Raw genomic sequence first — 17,428 nt, forward strand, 5'->3', positions numbered from 1 at the left:
TTAACAGCTTCACAGGTGGAATCCACATCCTATGTACACGAGATTGCATTTTAATAAACCACTCCCACAGAATAATATCAGTACATGAACATATCTTAGTATATTTTATTTTCACTAATGTAAAGTTTACATTTAGCAACAAGACATTTCCTTTTGTGTCCAAGCAAACAAAGCAGTTCTTTCTCTACATTGTGGGACATAGACTGGGAAACACTACATATGACAAGCTGCTTTTGTCCTGTAAGAAGAATTGTAACACCCAAACTATCGTGGTATTTGTCACATAGGAGTTCCAGACAGTATAAATGAAGAGAGGAATGTCCCCTAATACCAATCCTTCAAGAGGCATACAGAAAAACTGGCAAGTAAAAAAACCCCAAAAGATTAAGAGGAATATGACATTTCCCTCATTTGTCAATGAAATGCAGCGCCCACATTTCAGGATGCCTGGAAAGGTTTCACTTGCACTGAATGTCTGCAGCACTGGTTTCCATCTTGTCCCTAAAGGGAATCCTCATGTGACTGAACCAACTTGGCAGATCTGAGATAAATAATCACCCTGATGAGGAATGCACTCCATGTCTTCTACTTGCTACTAATAATACGCAGAACACCTCTGCTCTTGCCTTTTTCCAGCTACGCAATTTCTGAAGTAGCCACCAGCTCTAGAGAATGCATCTTGTTTTTTTATAATTCTTCACCTTGACTGTAAATCACATATGAGCAATATATTAGAGAAATACAAATATAATGGGAATTTGTTGTTTTTCTACCTACAGCTCATTTTACTAAAGTTAATTACACTTGAAGAAAACAATTTACTTCAATAGCCAAGTTGAAAGTCATTAGCAAAGAGAGGTTAAATGCATTTTAGAATGAAAAGTGTTAAGTGTTCATCAAAATATAAGACAAAAAGCTTTAATGGAGAGGTTCCTTTAAAACACCTCTCTGAAATATAAACCCCAGGACAAAACTATGAGGAGAGATAACATGCTACCTTCCCGTAGATAATATGCTACTTTTGCTGAGTGAGGAGAACAATCTAGAACACTGCCAATATTGGCAATATCAAAGCAACTATCTCTTTTTTCAGGCTCTGTTTTACTTGCAGTGAGGTATGCGTTACAAAATTACTCAAAAAAATTTTTTGTCATATTCACTATTAATTTCCACAATCTGTAACAGGAAGAACAAGATCCTTTAATGTATAATTTCATACTGAACCTGGTTTCCAAGGTAACCTATAGCCAAATTCACACACATACACAAAAGTAGTACCCTTCACATTCTTCTGAAATAGTGGAGCCCAGGACTGCACACAGTAGTCAAGGTGAGGCCATACTACCAGTTTTTACACAGTCACACTGACATAAGAAAAACTAAATTGCTTTCATGCAGTTTAATTTCATTTAATGCTTCCTATTGTGGCATTTACTTTAGTAGGAACTGGACATTGAACTCTCCGTTGCTTGTATGCTGTGCTTGAATAGTTTTGTACTACTCTGCTTGAGCAGCTTTGTACTTCTGAGGAAAGCACACAGATCAACAGTATGGGTTCAAAACTGAATGTTAAAGCTCCACATATAATTTAGAAGTCTTTCAGGTATGAATGTCACACCTTTTAAAAGAGAACAGCATAAGCAATTCGCAATCTCCATGTTTCATTTTTAAAATCTAGAGTTATATACACGTAGGATGTGGGTTGCTGGTTTCGTTTTTTGGTGGTGGGGGTGAGGGGGAGCACTATTATAGCAAATCTGTGATATTTGGAGAAGTTACAACACAAAAACTAGCTGGTTGCTAGGCACGTCATAGTCATTTTAAACTTAAAATTAATATACAGAGAAAATCAGAGAACGTATCAATAGGCAAAGTGTGAGTGCTATCAGAATTGCAAAATAATGAAAGCTAGCCAGTTGCAGAATGTAGGAATTTGTTCAAAACATCCTGCAGTCATATGTGAATGAATCTCTGTACACCCACATCCCTGGCGTGCTTCCTCTGTGTATTGGCACCACTGCAGTGCTACCTCCTCTTCCCAAAAGGGTTTGTAGAATGGCAATGCCAATTGGTGTTACACTGTAATTAAAGATGCACCATCACCATTTCACTGCTTTTGACAATTTTTAACTGCTCCTTTTTAGTCTCTTTAACAGCACTACCAGGGTTAGAAATCTGTGTCAGGGTAACAAACACCCTCGTGGCAGGGATCACCTCTACCCTAGGGACAGGTGCTTGTAGCAGTGTACACAGCCAGTACACAATCCAACCCCCTGCCCCAGAGGTTGTGTGTTATTGGGAGTAGCACGGGCAGTGAAGCAGGAAATGAGCTCTGTAGATAAAAAAACCCTGCTGCTAAAACAGAACTCACTTAGGCCCCTTCACAGTTTTGGAAGCTCTCACCTCTCTCATCCTGCTGTGAAGTAGTAGAGTGACTGCACTTGTGTGCATACCAAGAGTTACACTGAGAGCCTCTGAGAAGAAAAATCTGCACTCCAAAAATTTGCTCCTTAAAATGAGGAAAAATTCTGTCCACCAAAAACTACCAGCTGAGAATCATGGTTTTCATATCATGCTTAAATCCTCTTTTGTCTGGTTTTCTAAGGGAAAAGCATCTTGCAAAGAAGCAACAGCTAGTCTTAAAAAACCACCTGATGCTACTGAGAACTCCTGAACGTGTGGAGACCTTTCAAACTCAAATCAGCATCAGGCCAGGATGTATAGCTGGCAACACAAGAGAACAGGGAAAGACTGCTTAAGAAAAATGCTGATTTACAATACCTGAAATTATTACTGTATAATGGCATCCCAAAATCAAGTTTAGTACTCATAATAAAAAAGGATTTATACAACAAATAAATAAATCACCAGAAAAACACTAGAGGCCTTAAGCCAGCTTTTGCTGTTTGACCAAAGTTTAAGATACAGAAGATCAGGGTAATCAAATTCCAATTGCAGGTGTTTCATATATATATCAGTTAGAATATACAGCAATAAGAAAATAAGCTGTCTTAAATAATAAAACATCTAGGGTTGCTTTCATTTTAATAACTGAACTTGACAGAAAAACAAAAAAAATGTTTACATAGGCAGTCAAAATCCAGGCACAGTAGACAGTTGCTGTTCCTCAGATAACATGCATACTAAAAATGACTGGAAGATAGGATGTTCCATAACACCCTTAATTTGATCTTTTCTGACTTAGAAATATTTACTTGGTAACAACTTGCCTCAGCCTCTTTTCAGGAGAGGCTTTAAAATTCTTACTTTGTGGCAAAAGCCATTGCATTAAAAATGTAAATTAAGTATATTCAGAAGGGTAGATGTGGTAACTAGTGTCCTTTCAGTGACTTTACAGTGACTCATTCTAGACTTTCAAAAAACACATCACTAACATCACACACCACTATTGATAAGAGTAAAAAGGGTTTCCTGTAATTTGAAAAGATGGAAACAATTTTTTTACTGAACAGTCAGTACTTGGAAAAGTTATTAAACAGAGGTCATAGAAAGGCTTCATTCTAAAGAAACAGTGCTAAAAGTTTAAACTGTGGGGAGATTACTAGCACAATCATGGATTTCCTTTACAGTTCTTAAAGCAGCTTTGACTGGGTTAGAGATAGGGTAAATGTGACAAAATTCTCTGAATCTGCCAGGAAACACAGCAGGAAGAAGTGATGTTACTGTCTGTCCAGATCAATCTAACAAAAAGAAGCATTAATTCTGACGGATATTTTTTTGCTTTAAGATTACTCAGATGTAAAACTAGTTTTTCATATTACAAGTATGCTCTATCCTGCCCAACTCAACCCAGCCATGGATAATTTTAAGTGGATATACATGTCACCAGCCTGCATAGAAACGGAGGGAAAGGGATTAAGCTGCTAAGCAGAGGCTACAGCTGCCCCAGTCTGCTTCCTCAACCTGCCTACACTTCCACTGGTCTAGTGCTCCTCACCCCAGGCAGCTGAGTGACTGCAGCTTGTAACTGATAAAACTTTGCCTGAATTTTTCTATTCTTCTTTCAGTGACTGTAGGGATAACCTTAAAAAACCAATACAACATCAATGGACCAACTGGACTGCCCATACACAATCAGAAAGAACACTGCTCATTATTAGGCCAGAAATATTTGCATGCTGCATTTGAAGCTCTCAGTTCAGCTGAAAACGAGAAAGACTATCTTCCTGAGGATGCAAACGTGAAGATTTGCTGATTTACTATACACATATAGAGAGAACATGCATTCCTTGGCTCTTTGCCACTTAGGAAAGGATGAGACAAACAGGATCACACTGAGTGTAACCTGACTAGGACAAGCCATTTAGTTGTAGGGAGTAAATTTCTAACCTTTGTGAGAAAGTAAAAGCTGCACCTTGAATACTGTGTTCAGTTTTGGGACTCTCATACAAGATAAGAGGTGCTGGAGCATGCCCAGAGAAAGGCAACAGAGCTGGCTTGGAGCCTAAGGCTTACAGGCAGCAACTAAGGGAGCTGGAGGTGTTTAGTCCAGAGAAAAAGAGACTGAGGGGGGACCTTAGCACACTACAACCACATGTAAGGAGGTTATAGCAAGGTGTGGATCAGTCTCTTCTCCCAGGTAGCAAGTGAAATGACATGAGGAAGTGGACTCAAGTTGCCTCACGTAAGGCTTAGATTGAATATCAGGAAAAAATTCTTTATGGAAAGGGCTGTCAAACATTGGAAGAGGCTGCCCAAAGAAGTGGTCAAGTCACCATCCCTGGAGATATTTAAAATACATGTAGATGTGTCACTTAGGATCATGGTTTAGCGGTGAATTTGACAATGCTGCATTAACAATCTAAATGATTATATGATTCTATATAAGCTTCTCCCCAGTGTGGAAATACAAAAAATAGCAGCCCAGTCATCCAAAAATCCATCCTTCATCTGTTAATAAATTGCTCAAATGTCCTGTTCAAAGCCCAAAACCTGCTAAATATGTCCAAGTTGTTTTAGGGAAGGGATGCCCTCCAAGCTTTAGGAGCAGGCCCATGGGAACCTCATGAAGTTCAATAAGGCTCAGAGGAAGGTGCTACACCTGGGTCAGGGCAAACCCCTGTATCAATAGGGGCTGAGGGATGAATGAATCAAGAACAGCCTCACCAAGAAGGACTTGGGGGTGCTGGTGGCTGAGAGACTGGACAGGAATTGGCAATGTACACTTGGAGCCCAGAAAACCAAGTGGGTCCTGGGCTGCATCAAAAGCAGTATGGGCAGCAGCTCGAGGAAGGGGATTCTGCTCTCTGCTCCACACTTGTGAGATCCCACGTGGGGTCTGTGGGGTCCCCAGCACTGGAAGAACATAGACTTGGTGTAGTGAGTACAGAGGAGGCTATTAAGATGATCAGAGGGCGAAGCACTTCTAGGAAGACAAGGCTGAGAGAGTTGAAGCTGTTCAGCCAACAGAAAAGAAAGCTCCAGGGAGACCTTAGAGCCCCTTCCTATGGCAGCTATATGAGAGCTGAGCTGGAGAGGGAGTTTTGACTAGGACATTTAGTCACAGGACAATGGGGAATGGCTTTAAACTGAAAGTGAGTAGATTGAGATTGGATATTAGAAAGAAATTCTTTACTGTGAAGATGGTGAAGCAACCTGGTCTAGGGAAAGCTGTCCTGCCCATGGCAGGGAGATTGGAAAGAGATCTTCAAGGTTCCTTCCAATCCAAGCCATTCTGTGATTCTATGTTTGTCTATATTGTTTCTATGTGATTCTATGTTTGACCCCCAAACATAAGCTGAACTGGCAAGTTAGAGAAAAATAGACATGATAGGAGGGGTAAACAAATACTGACAAAGTAAACCTTTGTTTCCACAGGATTATAACAGCGGGATTATAACATCAGGGTTTTTCTTTGTCACTTCTGGGGCTTAGGTATGTGCAACCTAAGTTAAACTTCAGTTGTACTTCAGTTCTGTGCTATTTTTGCACAGAAGAGTCTAAGGAAAGACTTAGAATATCCATCAAGTATTGGACAACTCATTGCATTTCAATATACATACACAAAAGTTTAAAAGTTCAGCATCATGAAGTGAATGCACAAACAAGACAAGGTGACATTTAGAATATATTAAGAAATAACTTCTTAACATCATAATAAATGACAACTTGTTGCAGAATCTCTTATTCAATGATAGTTCACTCTCCATCCCTGTCATTTTTACTAACCAAAACTAAGAGACCCAGAAACTGTGATTTAAATCTAGCATGTGTGTGTCATGTCAGATGAGTTCTTATGTGGGAGTAGTGATACTCTGTGTTACAAATTTAACATCACTGTCTTGCACCTACACCTACATAAACATTTAAAAGAAAACCTTACAATTTAGGTTAAGCGTTGCTATGGCCCTTGTGGACCTGGTAATGAATCCCTTGAGCTTCTTAGAAAAGCACCACCCCCCTCAAAAAAAGGGAAGGTTATGTGGTAGGTTAACTTCCTCCCTTCATTTTTATCAGCTTTGAAACAGTATGACAAGCAGACCTATTTGTGATGCTCTGTGCATCTGTACTTTAATCCTGGTGCCTGTGCTCCAAGACTGGCTAAATGTATTCCCGCATTAAATATTGCATTTCAAGTCATTAAAGCAAGTCCTGATTAAAAGGGCCTCCCTCCCCACATCAGGTGACAGCAATTACAGCAACAAGCTGAACAGAGGAGAATGGGAGGCAGCTCTTTCTCCACTGAGGAAGAAGTTATCTAGATTTTCAATTTCCTTTAAAATTTGCTGTTGTTTAAGCCCTATTATCAATTGCATGTTTTATAGTTTACAAGCTTTGGGACTTCAGGATTCCCAACTCCATTATTACATTTCTTTTGGTGCAGGTGTTTCCAAGGCTTTTGAGCATGAATACCCAAAAAGGAAGTTTTGATCATAAGTTTCATATTTGCTGGCAAAACACACTGGTCAAAAATATCTGCTGAGACTCTTAAAAAAAACATCTATCAAAGTTCAATAAAAGCATTTCAAGAAATGTCTACAGTGTCAAAAATAAATAAATTAACATTAGCAGAACTTATTTCTGCTAAATCATTTGTTTTAAGTACTGTGAAGTTCACACTCAAAATCTGTATTTCTCAACTGAAGATGCTATCTTTCCTGCTAGCATAAGTTTGAGATCAGATGTTCACCAAAAACCTAACAGAGCAAATTCATCAAATGAATGTGAACCTCAGCCACAAAACTACTTCATACTCCACACTGCATACAAAGAAAGCACAGTCCCTCTCACTTTTTGAAGAAAATTAAGAATTTTACTAAGAACAAACTCAAAATCATTAGCAGGTGATAATCTGAGAATACCATAAAGACTGGAAGTTGAAATGCACTTTGGAAGGAAACAAAAAACTGGAATAATAAAAACATAAATAAAAATTGCATTCTGCAAAGTAGTACTTGTGAAAAGGAAGGAGAGATGATGTGGATAAACAGCTGAACGTGAGAGAGTGCAATATTATGACAAAAAAAAAAAAGAACAGTGTGATCTTTGGATGTATTAGCTGCAGTCATAAAATAGATTACGTTCCTGCACTTCTTTCTGTCTCATGACAAGATATTATAAAAAATCCAATCCCTAAGTTAAGCAGAAATATGGAATGGAAAGGGAATAGGAGAGAGCAATAAAATGATGGAGCACAGATGGTTTGATCAGTCAAACAACAGAAAACCAAGTCAGATGTATTTACATTAAAAAATGAACACAATTTGAATTGTCTGACAGCTATCAAAAAATTCCCAACTGATCATTAAGGAATTCACCATTTCATAAGACACTGACTATGTTTTGAGAGCTGTGTGTCAATCAAATAATGGAAGCAGGATGGCATTTGAAGTCTGTGTTAAAGTAAAAATAATGCAAAATGAGTATTCACTTCTCACCTACAAAATCACATTGTCTGAAGTAACTTTAAATGTCTCCTCTCTTTTTTTTAATGTTAATTTAAGCAGAAGGTTGACCTTAACTCAGCTACTCTTGTTATCTTACTAGATGATAAATGATTCATATGCAATGCTTACCATACTTATCTAGGTATTTGTAATGTACTGATCACAGCATTATCTAAGCATTATATGATTTAAATAAATGATTGCTTTAACTTTCAATAAATTTAGTGCCTGCTGCACTAGACAAAATACAGCAAAAATTCTTTATGCAAGTTCAATGAAATTTATTTGTACATTCCACATATGAAGAGATGAAAAAGATATAACTAGTTGAGAAATCACAGGGAAAAGGTGGCTTTGAAACAATATAATAAAATCATCACCTCAAAGGAGAGATTTCAGAGGGAAGAAACAATAGCAGCCCCAGGTTTTTAAAAAGTAAACCAGGGAGTAACTAGCTTGTAACTTAGTAAAAATAACCATGAAGGACTTTGCATCAGGATTCAGACAGGACAACAGTATATGAGTATAGAAAGGTCAGACTTCAGTAAGACATCAGGATTTCCCAAAGCCAAGAAAATATGATGCCCAGCAATTTCTGGTTTTCTCATCAAAGGAGCAGCAAGTTCATGGGACAGTGAAAGCTCCAAAAGGAACTGAAAGTGTAAGGAACAACAAAGAGGCCAAAGGATGCATCTTGAGATCTTGCAGTGACGTGGTAGCACTAAGTATTTCTGGTTTCAAGATTTACATAAAGGCAGTAAGAGTTTTACAATAAATCCTTCAATATGGATCATAGCAGAAGAGTAAGCACAGAAAAAAAAAGGCTGCTGCAATCAAATTTGTATGCATCTTTTTTTGGACAGAGGATGTTTTCAATCTCATCTATTAATTGGTAAGAAGTACAAATTACAAGAAAAAACCCAAAACAAGTCAGAGTTAAAAAGAGCGTTGCCTTTAAGATGGTATTTGTACAGAAGGAATTATTAACAGCTCACAAGTATGCACCCAAGTTAGATTTAAGGCTTTGCTAATGCAGGAATTCAGCAATACAGCATTTTCCCACTTGACAAAGCAGTGTCCTGTATTCACAGTAGGCTAATGAAGAAACACAGTAGAGGAAGAAAAAAAAACCGTACAAAATCTAATCAGTATCAAGTTCCACATTTAATGCCATCACTTGTTACCTGGATCTCTAATTCAGCAATATGCTGCTGGAGTTCTGCCACAGCTGCAATGCGGTCTGCCTCACGGAGCCGTACTGCCATCACTTCTTCTTTACTCTGAAAGAAGGCAAACATGGGAGCTAACTAGTACCAGTTTTAGCTGATTAAAGACCCTGCACTGCTTTTACCCAAAATCCTGAGAAAAATTAATACACTGCTGTGCAAACTACCACTATTCTAAAGAACTCAAATTTAATTTTAACCTATAGGAGGAGTATGTAATAATCTAATATAAACTCTAAACTATAATAATCTAAAAAAAAAAAAAAAAAAAAAAAAAAGCAGTTTTGAAAACTTGCTGTTATCAGTTTCAGGGTCCAGAAAATGACTGTCTTGTTTTCCAGAAATATTACACCGTAAATTAAGAACAAGAATCAACATAATAAAAGAAACCAGGTCATGCTTTAATTTTGGACTACATATATAAATAAATAAATATATATATATATATAAAAACAGCAAAGCTACACAAGAGTTACTTATTTCATCATTTCCTTTGTCCTTAAAAAAAAAATTAAATACAAAAGCAAATGTATCCTCAACCTCATTTAGTCCAACTATCTTAATCACAGTATATAACAAAGACATTTTAGAATAAAATACTAATGCACATAACCTACAGTTGGCCTCCTACTATAAGTTTAACCTACAAGTCTGTCTATAAATGATAGGTAATTTGAGTTTGAAAAAGAGAGAAAGAAATGTTCTGTTTTATGAGGCAAGTCCTCAAGACTTCAGAGCACAAAACAATATTATATTATCAACAGCCTGGTACAACCACAGAGAAAGCAGTGTTAGATAATTAGTGAGCAATACTATCAGCTGAAGAGCAAAAAGCTCTGGGGAAGAGACAGATTAGGCTCAGGTACACCTAACTTTTATAGCAGACTGGTGTAACTAACTGTATTTACTGAAAATCAGCTCCAGTACTTCAGTTATTTTAATGTGTGCCTCAGACTAACAGTATTCAATCACCCTTCATTAGACAGTACAGCTGAGATCAAATCAAGCATATCAAAGCTTATCCATAGTATCCATACTTCTAAACATGCTATTTGTTTGGTTTTTTTAAATATTACTGTAACAGAGGTGTATAATCTACAGGAGCCAATATAACTGCATTTGTAATCAGTGGAGCCCATTTCAGAGAAATCTATCATGTGCTGGCCAAACTTTAGCCTTTCTTGCTAAATTCTGTTGCATGATTGCTCAAATGAAGCCAAACCGACAAGTCCACAGGATTGCATGTATTAACTGAAAGCTGAAGGAAAGACTGGCTTGGTTTGACACTGGTATCAGAGATGAGTCAATAGTGCTGCTAGGGCACTGATGCTTTATCTCTGAAACAGAGCATGTTCTCAGTAATTACCACAGGAGTTGATATGGTAGGAAAGACAAGACTGGGTGGGGGCACAAATCTTAAGTTGTAAATTCTTTAGCACCACTGATTAGAAAGATCAGTGGTGAGTTTCAAGAGAAAAATTGAAACTGAGTCCTTGCTGTAGAAGCAGTAGTCAAATAAAAAGGGAAAAATGTAACAATACACACCTGTGACAAAAACAGTTGCCACACAAGTGGTATGAGATGCAACTGGCTATAAAAATTTTAATTTCTGCTTAAGCATTTCAAGATATCTTTTAAAAAAGAAAAATACAAGCTCCTGAAATAACATACCAGTTCATTATGCATAAAACAACTGGGACTTGAAATCCAAATATATACTTTTTCAGACAGTAGAAATATCACTACCGAGCATGATTTCAAACAACTTGAAAAAACAGAAGAAAAAAAAATCCAATATCAGTTACTAATAGAATTAGGAATAATTGTTGTTGTTTCTGATACATAATCAAATATTACTTGTAAAACATCTTATGGTGTAAACTGTAACCTTTTTTTCTATTAGCTGCAAAACAAGTTTTGGGATCTAATGTTAGTGTATGTCAGTAAAGATATTTCATTGGCTATTGACCACAGCTACTTTCAGAATTTCACAGAATCGGTAAAGAATATGACTGGTGCTCTGTCTATTAATGTCACACTTTTCTCTAGCCCATGCTAGAACATTGTTCTACAAATGTATTATCCCACTGAAAATAATTATGTGTACTAAGTCATTAATCAGGTTAAAGATATACTGTTCTTTATATAGTCAACATAAAAACAGAATATAGACTACACACTCTCAATCCTCAATCTCTTAAGAATAATGAGCACCTTCAGTATCAAAAACTAATCAAACAAAGTAAGTTATGGGTTAGATGAAAAAGACGTCACCAAGATGGTGATTTTTTAAAAAAAGAAAAATCCGTAAAAATAATCTCAGCATTAAAAAATAGTACTTAGGAAACCAAAGATTATGACGAACAAGGAAGTCAGTAGAAGTAATTTCTTCTAGTTAAGATTCAGAGTCTTTTTTTCCTAAAGGATTATGATGGAGTTTGATGAGTCAGCAGAAGTTACTTCTTTGCTGCACTGTACATTCAGGTCCCACTAGAAACAAATGGAACCAACTAGACAGTAAAAATTAAAACCTGAAAGTCTGTTGTTGAGGGGTGTCTTTTTATATTATACACAGACACTTTTCTGAGTAGAACCATGCTTTAAAGTAAATGTGTATCTTCGTGGGACCTGGGACCACAAAGAAGCAGCTCTGTCAAAACCTCAAGTGGTTTTTGTGAGATGGTAAATTCAAGATGATATTGTCAAAATCAGTAAAAAGAATTTTGGTTTTATGATTTATGCTTCTCGGTTAAGACACAATTTTATCCAACAATGGCAGACAAGACTAAAATGTACAAATATTAGCACAGAAGTATTTTCAGGATGTTGTTTACCTTGCATTCAATCTCTGCTTGCCTACGTTTTGCTTCATTCAACTGTGCCAGAAGTCCTTTGTTCTGTGCAGAAAGATACTGCACCTTCTCCTGTAGGTTGGTAACCTCTTGCTCTGCTCTTCGTAAGTGATTGCTATTGATCTGATTCTGAAATTTATGATGAAAAAAGGAAACAAAATACATGGTAAGAAAAGAATATTAATCTAACTTCCTGAAGTCTGACAGAACAGACTTAGAGATCATTTCCCATAAAAAACTTGTGATGAAAAAGCATTCAGAGTTTTCCAAGTGTAATCAGAAGAATTTGCATGATACTTTGTTTAGGACCAGGATATTCAAATTGTTTTTAAACAAATTACTCATTGTAAGAACATTATTGCAAAGCTTTAGGAGATCTGTTTTTCCCAATTTGTTGCCTAGGTAAGGCAGATTGTGTGAACTTGTATCCCAGCTATATTATGCATCCAGGAAAGATCAGGTACGTCAGAAAGCCTGTGCACATTTCCCTGTCCAGTGAATTCCTGAAAGCAACATGGCACCGTAGTTGAGACCAGTGCACAAGTACAAGTCACAGCATTTGTGACACAGCTGAAGCTGTGCAGACCATTTTTCTCAGATGACAGCTGAACAGCTGAAGCACATACAATGACTCCATGGGTAAGGCTGAAGTACTGAAATACACCAGACAGCAGGATCTCTGTGCCCCCTACTGACCAAAACAATATTGACACGTCAGTGAAAATTTTAAAAGGTGAGGCAAGAGGAAACTTGCTCAGTTGGTATAGATGAATTGGTGCCTCTACCAGAAAGAAGCCTTCATTATGCCTTGCAGTTGGTTAATCTCTCTTCAATAGCACGTCCTTACATGCTCTTCTGGTTTCTGGAATTGCTGAACCTTGCCAAGTAAAGCTGTTGTTTGTTTAGTTTTTTGGATGCATAGATCTCTTTCAAAAAAGTAACATTTAGCAGGTATTTCATGGGAAGATTTCTTAGAAGTCTGTTACAAATCCTTCTCAATCATAAGCACACTGTGATTATTAACTTGAGTGAAAGTTTACTAATATTATATGAACTTACCACTTCAGTGCACTTTCATTTCAGGTGCTTATCAACTTATTCCCTAGTTTTACAAAAAGAATCTTGGCAGTCAAGGTATGATTGTCTTTTCTGCACAAACCTCAGCAGGAGTAACCTATGCTTTTCTATTCTGGCACATAAAAGGCAAACCTTGTGCTAGAAAACCCTGACCAATACACAGCTGCTTTGCTGAGTCCACAGCTTAATAAGCAGATTCATGACCTTAGCAGAAAATCAATCACCAGTGTTATCACAAGAAAGCACATACTGCCATCTAAACATCACTATTATCAGAATTGCCAATTAGATTTGTGAAATTTAAAACACCTTAAACATACATTTGTTGTTATTACATCTGTTAAAATTTAATGAATTAAGATGCACACACATTCAGTGTCTAACAACTAACCCAAATTAGAAATTCAAGAAGCATAGTCCTGGAAAAGATTAAAGACGAGACATTAAAGTTGGACTGTATGGACTAGATTCTCCCATCCCCACCTAACAGAAGTAAAAACACCCCACATTTCGCAACTAAAGTCCTGCCTGTAGACAGTGAAGATCATCATCAGGTACCTACCATTTAACACCAAACTCCCAGCATGCAGCTCAATTCACATGTCCTAGTGTTCAATAACATACCTGTGTCTCCACCTCCATCATTCTTTGTTTGGTCTCTTTCAGCTCAGCCTGAGTTTCTGCTTCTCTCAACCGCACTGTCATCAGTTCATCCTGTAGCTCATTCACTGCATTTTTTTTGGGAGGATCTTTCCATCTTCCAGTGGTACGAGCTAGATGACGCTAGAAAAACAGCATGTTTTTGCTGATAATGCCTGATCATTCCTGGTGTTTCCTTACTTCATCTAAGGTCTCAGAGTTGTATGAGGACAAATAGCTAAAGTTTCCCCAGTGATCCTAAAAGCTCGAAACCCATGGAAACTTACTGGGTTTGAGGACAATTAAAAAACTGAACACATTCATTCCCAACTACAGTAAGTCAGTGAATTCCAAGTATATCCTGAGACTTTTGTGCATTTCTAGCCCTTTTTAGCATTTAGCAAAGTAGCAGTACTGATCAGGTACTGTCCTACCAGTAAAGTTAGCTGGTAGCACAGACCCTCTGCCATCTATAACAAATAGGCACCAATTTCTAACATACTTTAGAAGTTAAGTTTCTTGTGACAGCTGAATTAAGGATTTTCTCACCTCAGCAGTTTGATCCATAATCATTAGTTTCTATTTGATCTCAATATCTCAAAATTTTATAGTCTTTTGCTTTATCATTGAAAATAAAAATTCCTAAAAGTGTATTGCTACCCATACCTGCCAGTGTTCCTCCAAATCTTTGACTTGCTGCCTTAGTTCCTTGAGACCCATCAAAGATTCTGCTTCTCTTAATTTTACTGCAATCAGTTCTTCTTGTAGTCTGGCAACATTTTCCTCATCAGGGAGGGAGCTGTTCCTCTGCAACAAGGACCATCCTCTTAAATATGTATTTGAATAAAATTGTGCTTAGTGAAACCCAGTCCAAGAACATAGACATGGAACAATAACTAAGAAAACTTCAAGTGCACATCCTCTGCAAAATAAAACCCATCAAAAATCTAAGCTTGCGGATATAGTGACTGTGTATAAATAAACTTCCAACTACAAAAAAAAAAGTTATAGCGTAGTAGTTCTAGGTATTCTGATTTCAAGATTTCCCTGAATGGTATCCCTAACAAAACATTACATTTACAATATTTGAACACATCATCAAGAATACGGAGAGTAATTGTAAAGGTTTGGATCTAGTTGATAAAAAGTAAAGCAAACAAGGAACTGAAATTAGACCTTAGAGCTATAACTTTTATTAAGGTTTACAGGAAAAACAATGTATGAAAATTTAGTTTTTAGGAAGTAGGTCAGCCTTTGAAAAGGAGAACAGATATGCTGACAAAGGAACCATCTGTTAATATTTATAAACAACAACCAGTCAAAAGGTCTTAGAGACAAAAGTGCAAGACACATGAGGAAAAAGCAGAAAGGTGAGAGAAGGCTAAACAGAAAACATGAAGATACCAGCAAAAGCAAAACAAAGATGAAATCCTAATAATGGAAATCTGGGGGAAAAAAAACAAAAACAAAACAAAACAAAACAAAACAAAACAAAAAAACAAACAAACAAACAAACAAACAAGAGGGGAAGGAAATGGACAGGCTGTCTACAATATCCCTACAGCAAATCATTGGTCACCAAATATTCAAAGCTGAACTGTTCTTCATCACTTTTTACTTTATTTCCAGTGGTTGTTTTCAGCAAAATCAAGTGGTTTTGCAGATGTATAATACTGTGACAGTTGTGAGGTTTTCTTGAGAGTTGAGTAAAGCACATGATTAACAGAACAAAGCACAGCAGCCTTTGATTAGCATTCCATGTTTCAAAATCATGGGATCTGAGCATTGGCAAATATAGGAAATGAGAGGATATGTCTCTGAACGTTTATGGCACTGTCATTATGGCCATGCCAGCCCCAGGTTATTCAGCAGAAGCTCCCCAGATTACACGACTCATCACTAACAGCAGTAAAGAGCTGTACTGGAGGAATTTGAGGGAGTTCACTTCAGCCACTTTCTCATGTGCATAAGTTCATAGTGATGGACCGAAAGATTACTGTATGTCTGAGTTTGTCTGGTACACTGGAACTGACACCACTATTCCAGTTTTTCTTCACAGATACATTTTCATTGTATGCTGTCTCCATGCTGATGAGGATTAAGTAGTCTCTTGAATTTTGAAGAATACTTTATATCCTGAATTCTTACCAATGGTCAATACATAAAAACTACCACACTACTAATACTAAGCCCATCAGATAATTGAAAAATAAATCTTGACTCCAGTGGGTTAATCTAATTCGCTAGTAAGTTCTAGCCAAAGCCTGGGTATATAGCTCGTTAAAATTTCCTAAGGAAACTAATTCCAAAGCCAGTACAACAGGATCTGAAAACCATGCTTTAGATCAGCTCAGTTATTGGGTTCTTTTCTTTTGCTACTTTATTCTGCAGATAAATTTTGCTTCAAAGAAAGGTAAATGTTTGACAGTAGGTTTGAGCACAGCTCGAACTCTGGCATCAGTAAGTTACAAGCTAGCATGGCAACCAAAAAGCAGTAGAGATTCTGATACTGAGCAGTGAAGGGATTATTTCCCTGCCTATAATGGGATGGGAATGGTAATATTGAACCCTTTCTTCTTCTCCTCCCAAACTATTTAGTGTCAACGTAATTTCAATGCTCACTCTAAGCCCACTGCTCTTGTATAATTTTGAAACAATTGATGTTTCCTGTCAAGACTTCACCAGAATCCAAGTCTTCCACTACAGCAGGCTTCAAGAATAGAAGAAAAGTGATTGGTTATTCACAAACCTTTCCAGTACAAACAGACCTGTTTTATTGTTGTATTTCAGGTTTGAAAAGCATCTTGCAATCACAGAAGCATAGAGAAGGTTCTAGAGCACAGTTCTGGAAAGAATGACAGGGACCTGTAGTCTGTTTCTAGTGCTGTTCTATATAGAAGGTCCTGGTTTGATTTACCTTTTCCATCTCTAGAACTTTATCTTGCATCTCCTTCAGGGCACAATGGGATTCTGCTTCACTCAGCCTGGCTTGGACCAGCTCTTTTTCCAGCTGTAGCACAAAGTCTTCACTGTATCGTGAACTGCATTTATGCTACAAAGTTTGCAGAAATATGTTTAGTAAGAAGTACAGATTGTTTGAAAGGGGTTTTATATACCAGATTTGGTGGGAAAAGTACATTCAAATGCTTAAGATCAGGAATACCAGCGTAAATGCTTACCTTACACAGATCTACTAATGTCAATCCAGACTGCCAACAAATGTATCCCTACTGCTCTGCCTCTCAAACAACTGCACCTCCACACAGCCAAATGTGTCTGACAAAACTGAGACCTCTACTAGTACTGACAAGCAACAACACACATTTTTCTCTCATTCTCAACCAAATTGAAAGATTCTCAAACAATCTGTGATTACTTTGTGATCTGCAGAAAAAGATGCTCAGGAAAGATTAGCTAATTACAAGATTAATACAAATATCACTCAATCCCTGTTCACTTGAACTCCAATTCAACAGAATCTTTCCATAATCTTGGATTTAAAATAAAACTCGTATGCTTCAATGCACAATGACTTTGGTTTGCCTCTTTCTTCACTCCAGCTCTTGGCGCTCATTTGCTAACACACTATGTATTCCTTCTGAGATTCAGATACATCCAACTGAAACACTTATATTCAAAAGACTCACTAACTTGCACCCCCAATCAATAGTTTAAAAACACATTTTATTTCTTTCCTGGGTTACTTTAGAATGACGTGTCAGTTTGA

At 37.2% G+C, this 17,428-nt stretch overlaps 1 protein-coding gene across 3 annotated transcripts in view; it reads right to left on the minus strand.

Moving 5' to 3' along the window:
• Window positions 1-17,428, minus strand: part of EVI5 (ecotropic viral integration site 5) — a 71,035-nt gene that overhangs the window by 18,243 nt on the left and 35,364 nt on the right. For all 3 annotated transcript variants that reach the window (XM_083867385.1, XM_083867386.1, XM_083867387.1), the window contains 5 exons: window positions 16,619-16,753; window positions 14,368-14,508; window positions 13,687-13,845; window positions 11,968-12,114; window positions 9,092-9,187 (listed from right to left, as the gene is read on the minus strand). In XM_083867385.1, coding sequence (XP_083723511.1) covers window positions 9,092-9,187; window positions 11,968-12,114; window positions 13,687-13,845; window positions 14,368-14,508; window positions 16,619-16,753 — 678 coding nt within the window. The remainder of the gene's footprint in view (window positions 1-9,091; window positions 9,188-11,967; window positions 12,115-13,686; window positions 13,846-14,367; window positions 14,509-16,618; window positions 16,754-17,428) is intronic.

This window comes from Zosterops lateralis, assembly GCF_965231275.1.
Source record: "Zosterops lateralis genome assembly, chromosome: 9".
NCBI classification, from domain to species: domain Eukaryota; kingdom Metazoa; phylum Chordata; class Aves; order Passeriformes; family Zosteropidae; genus Zosterops; species Zosterops lateralis.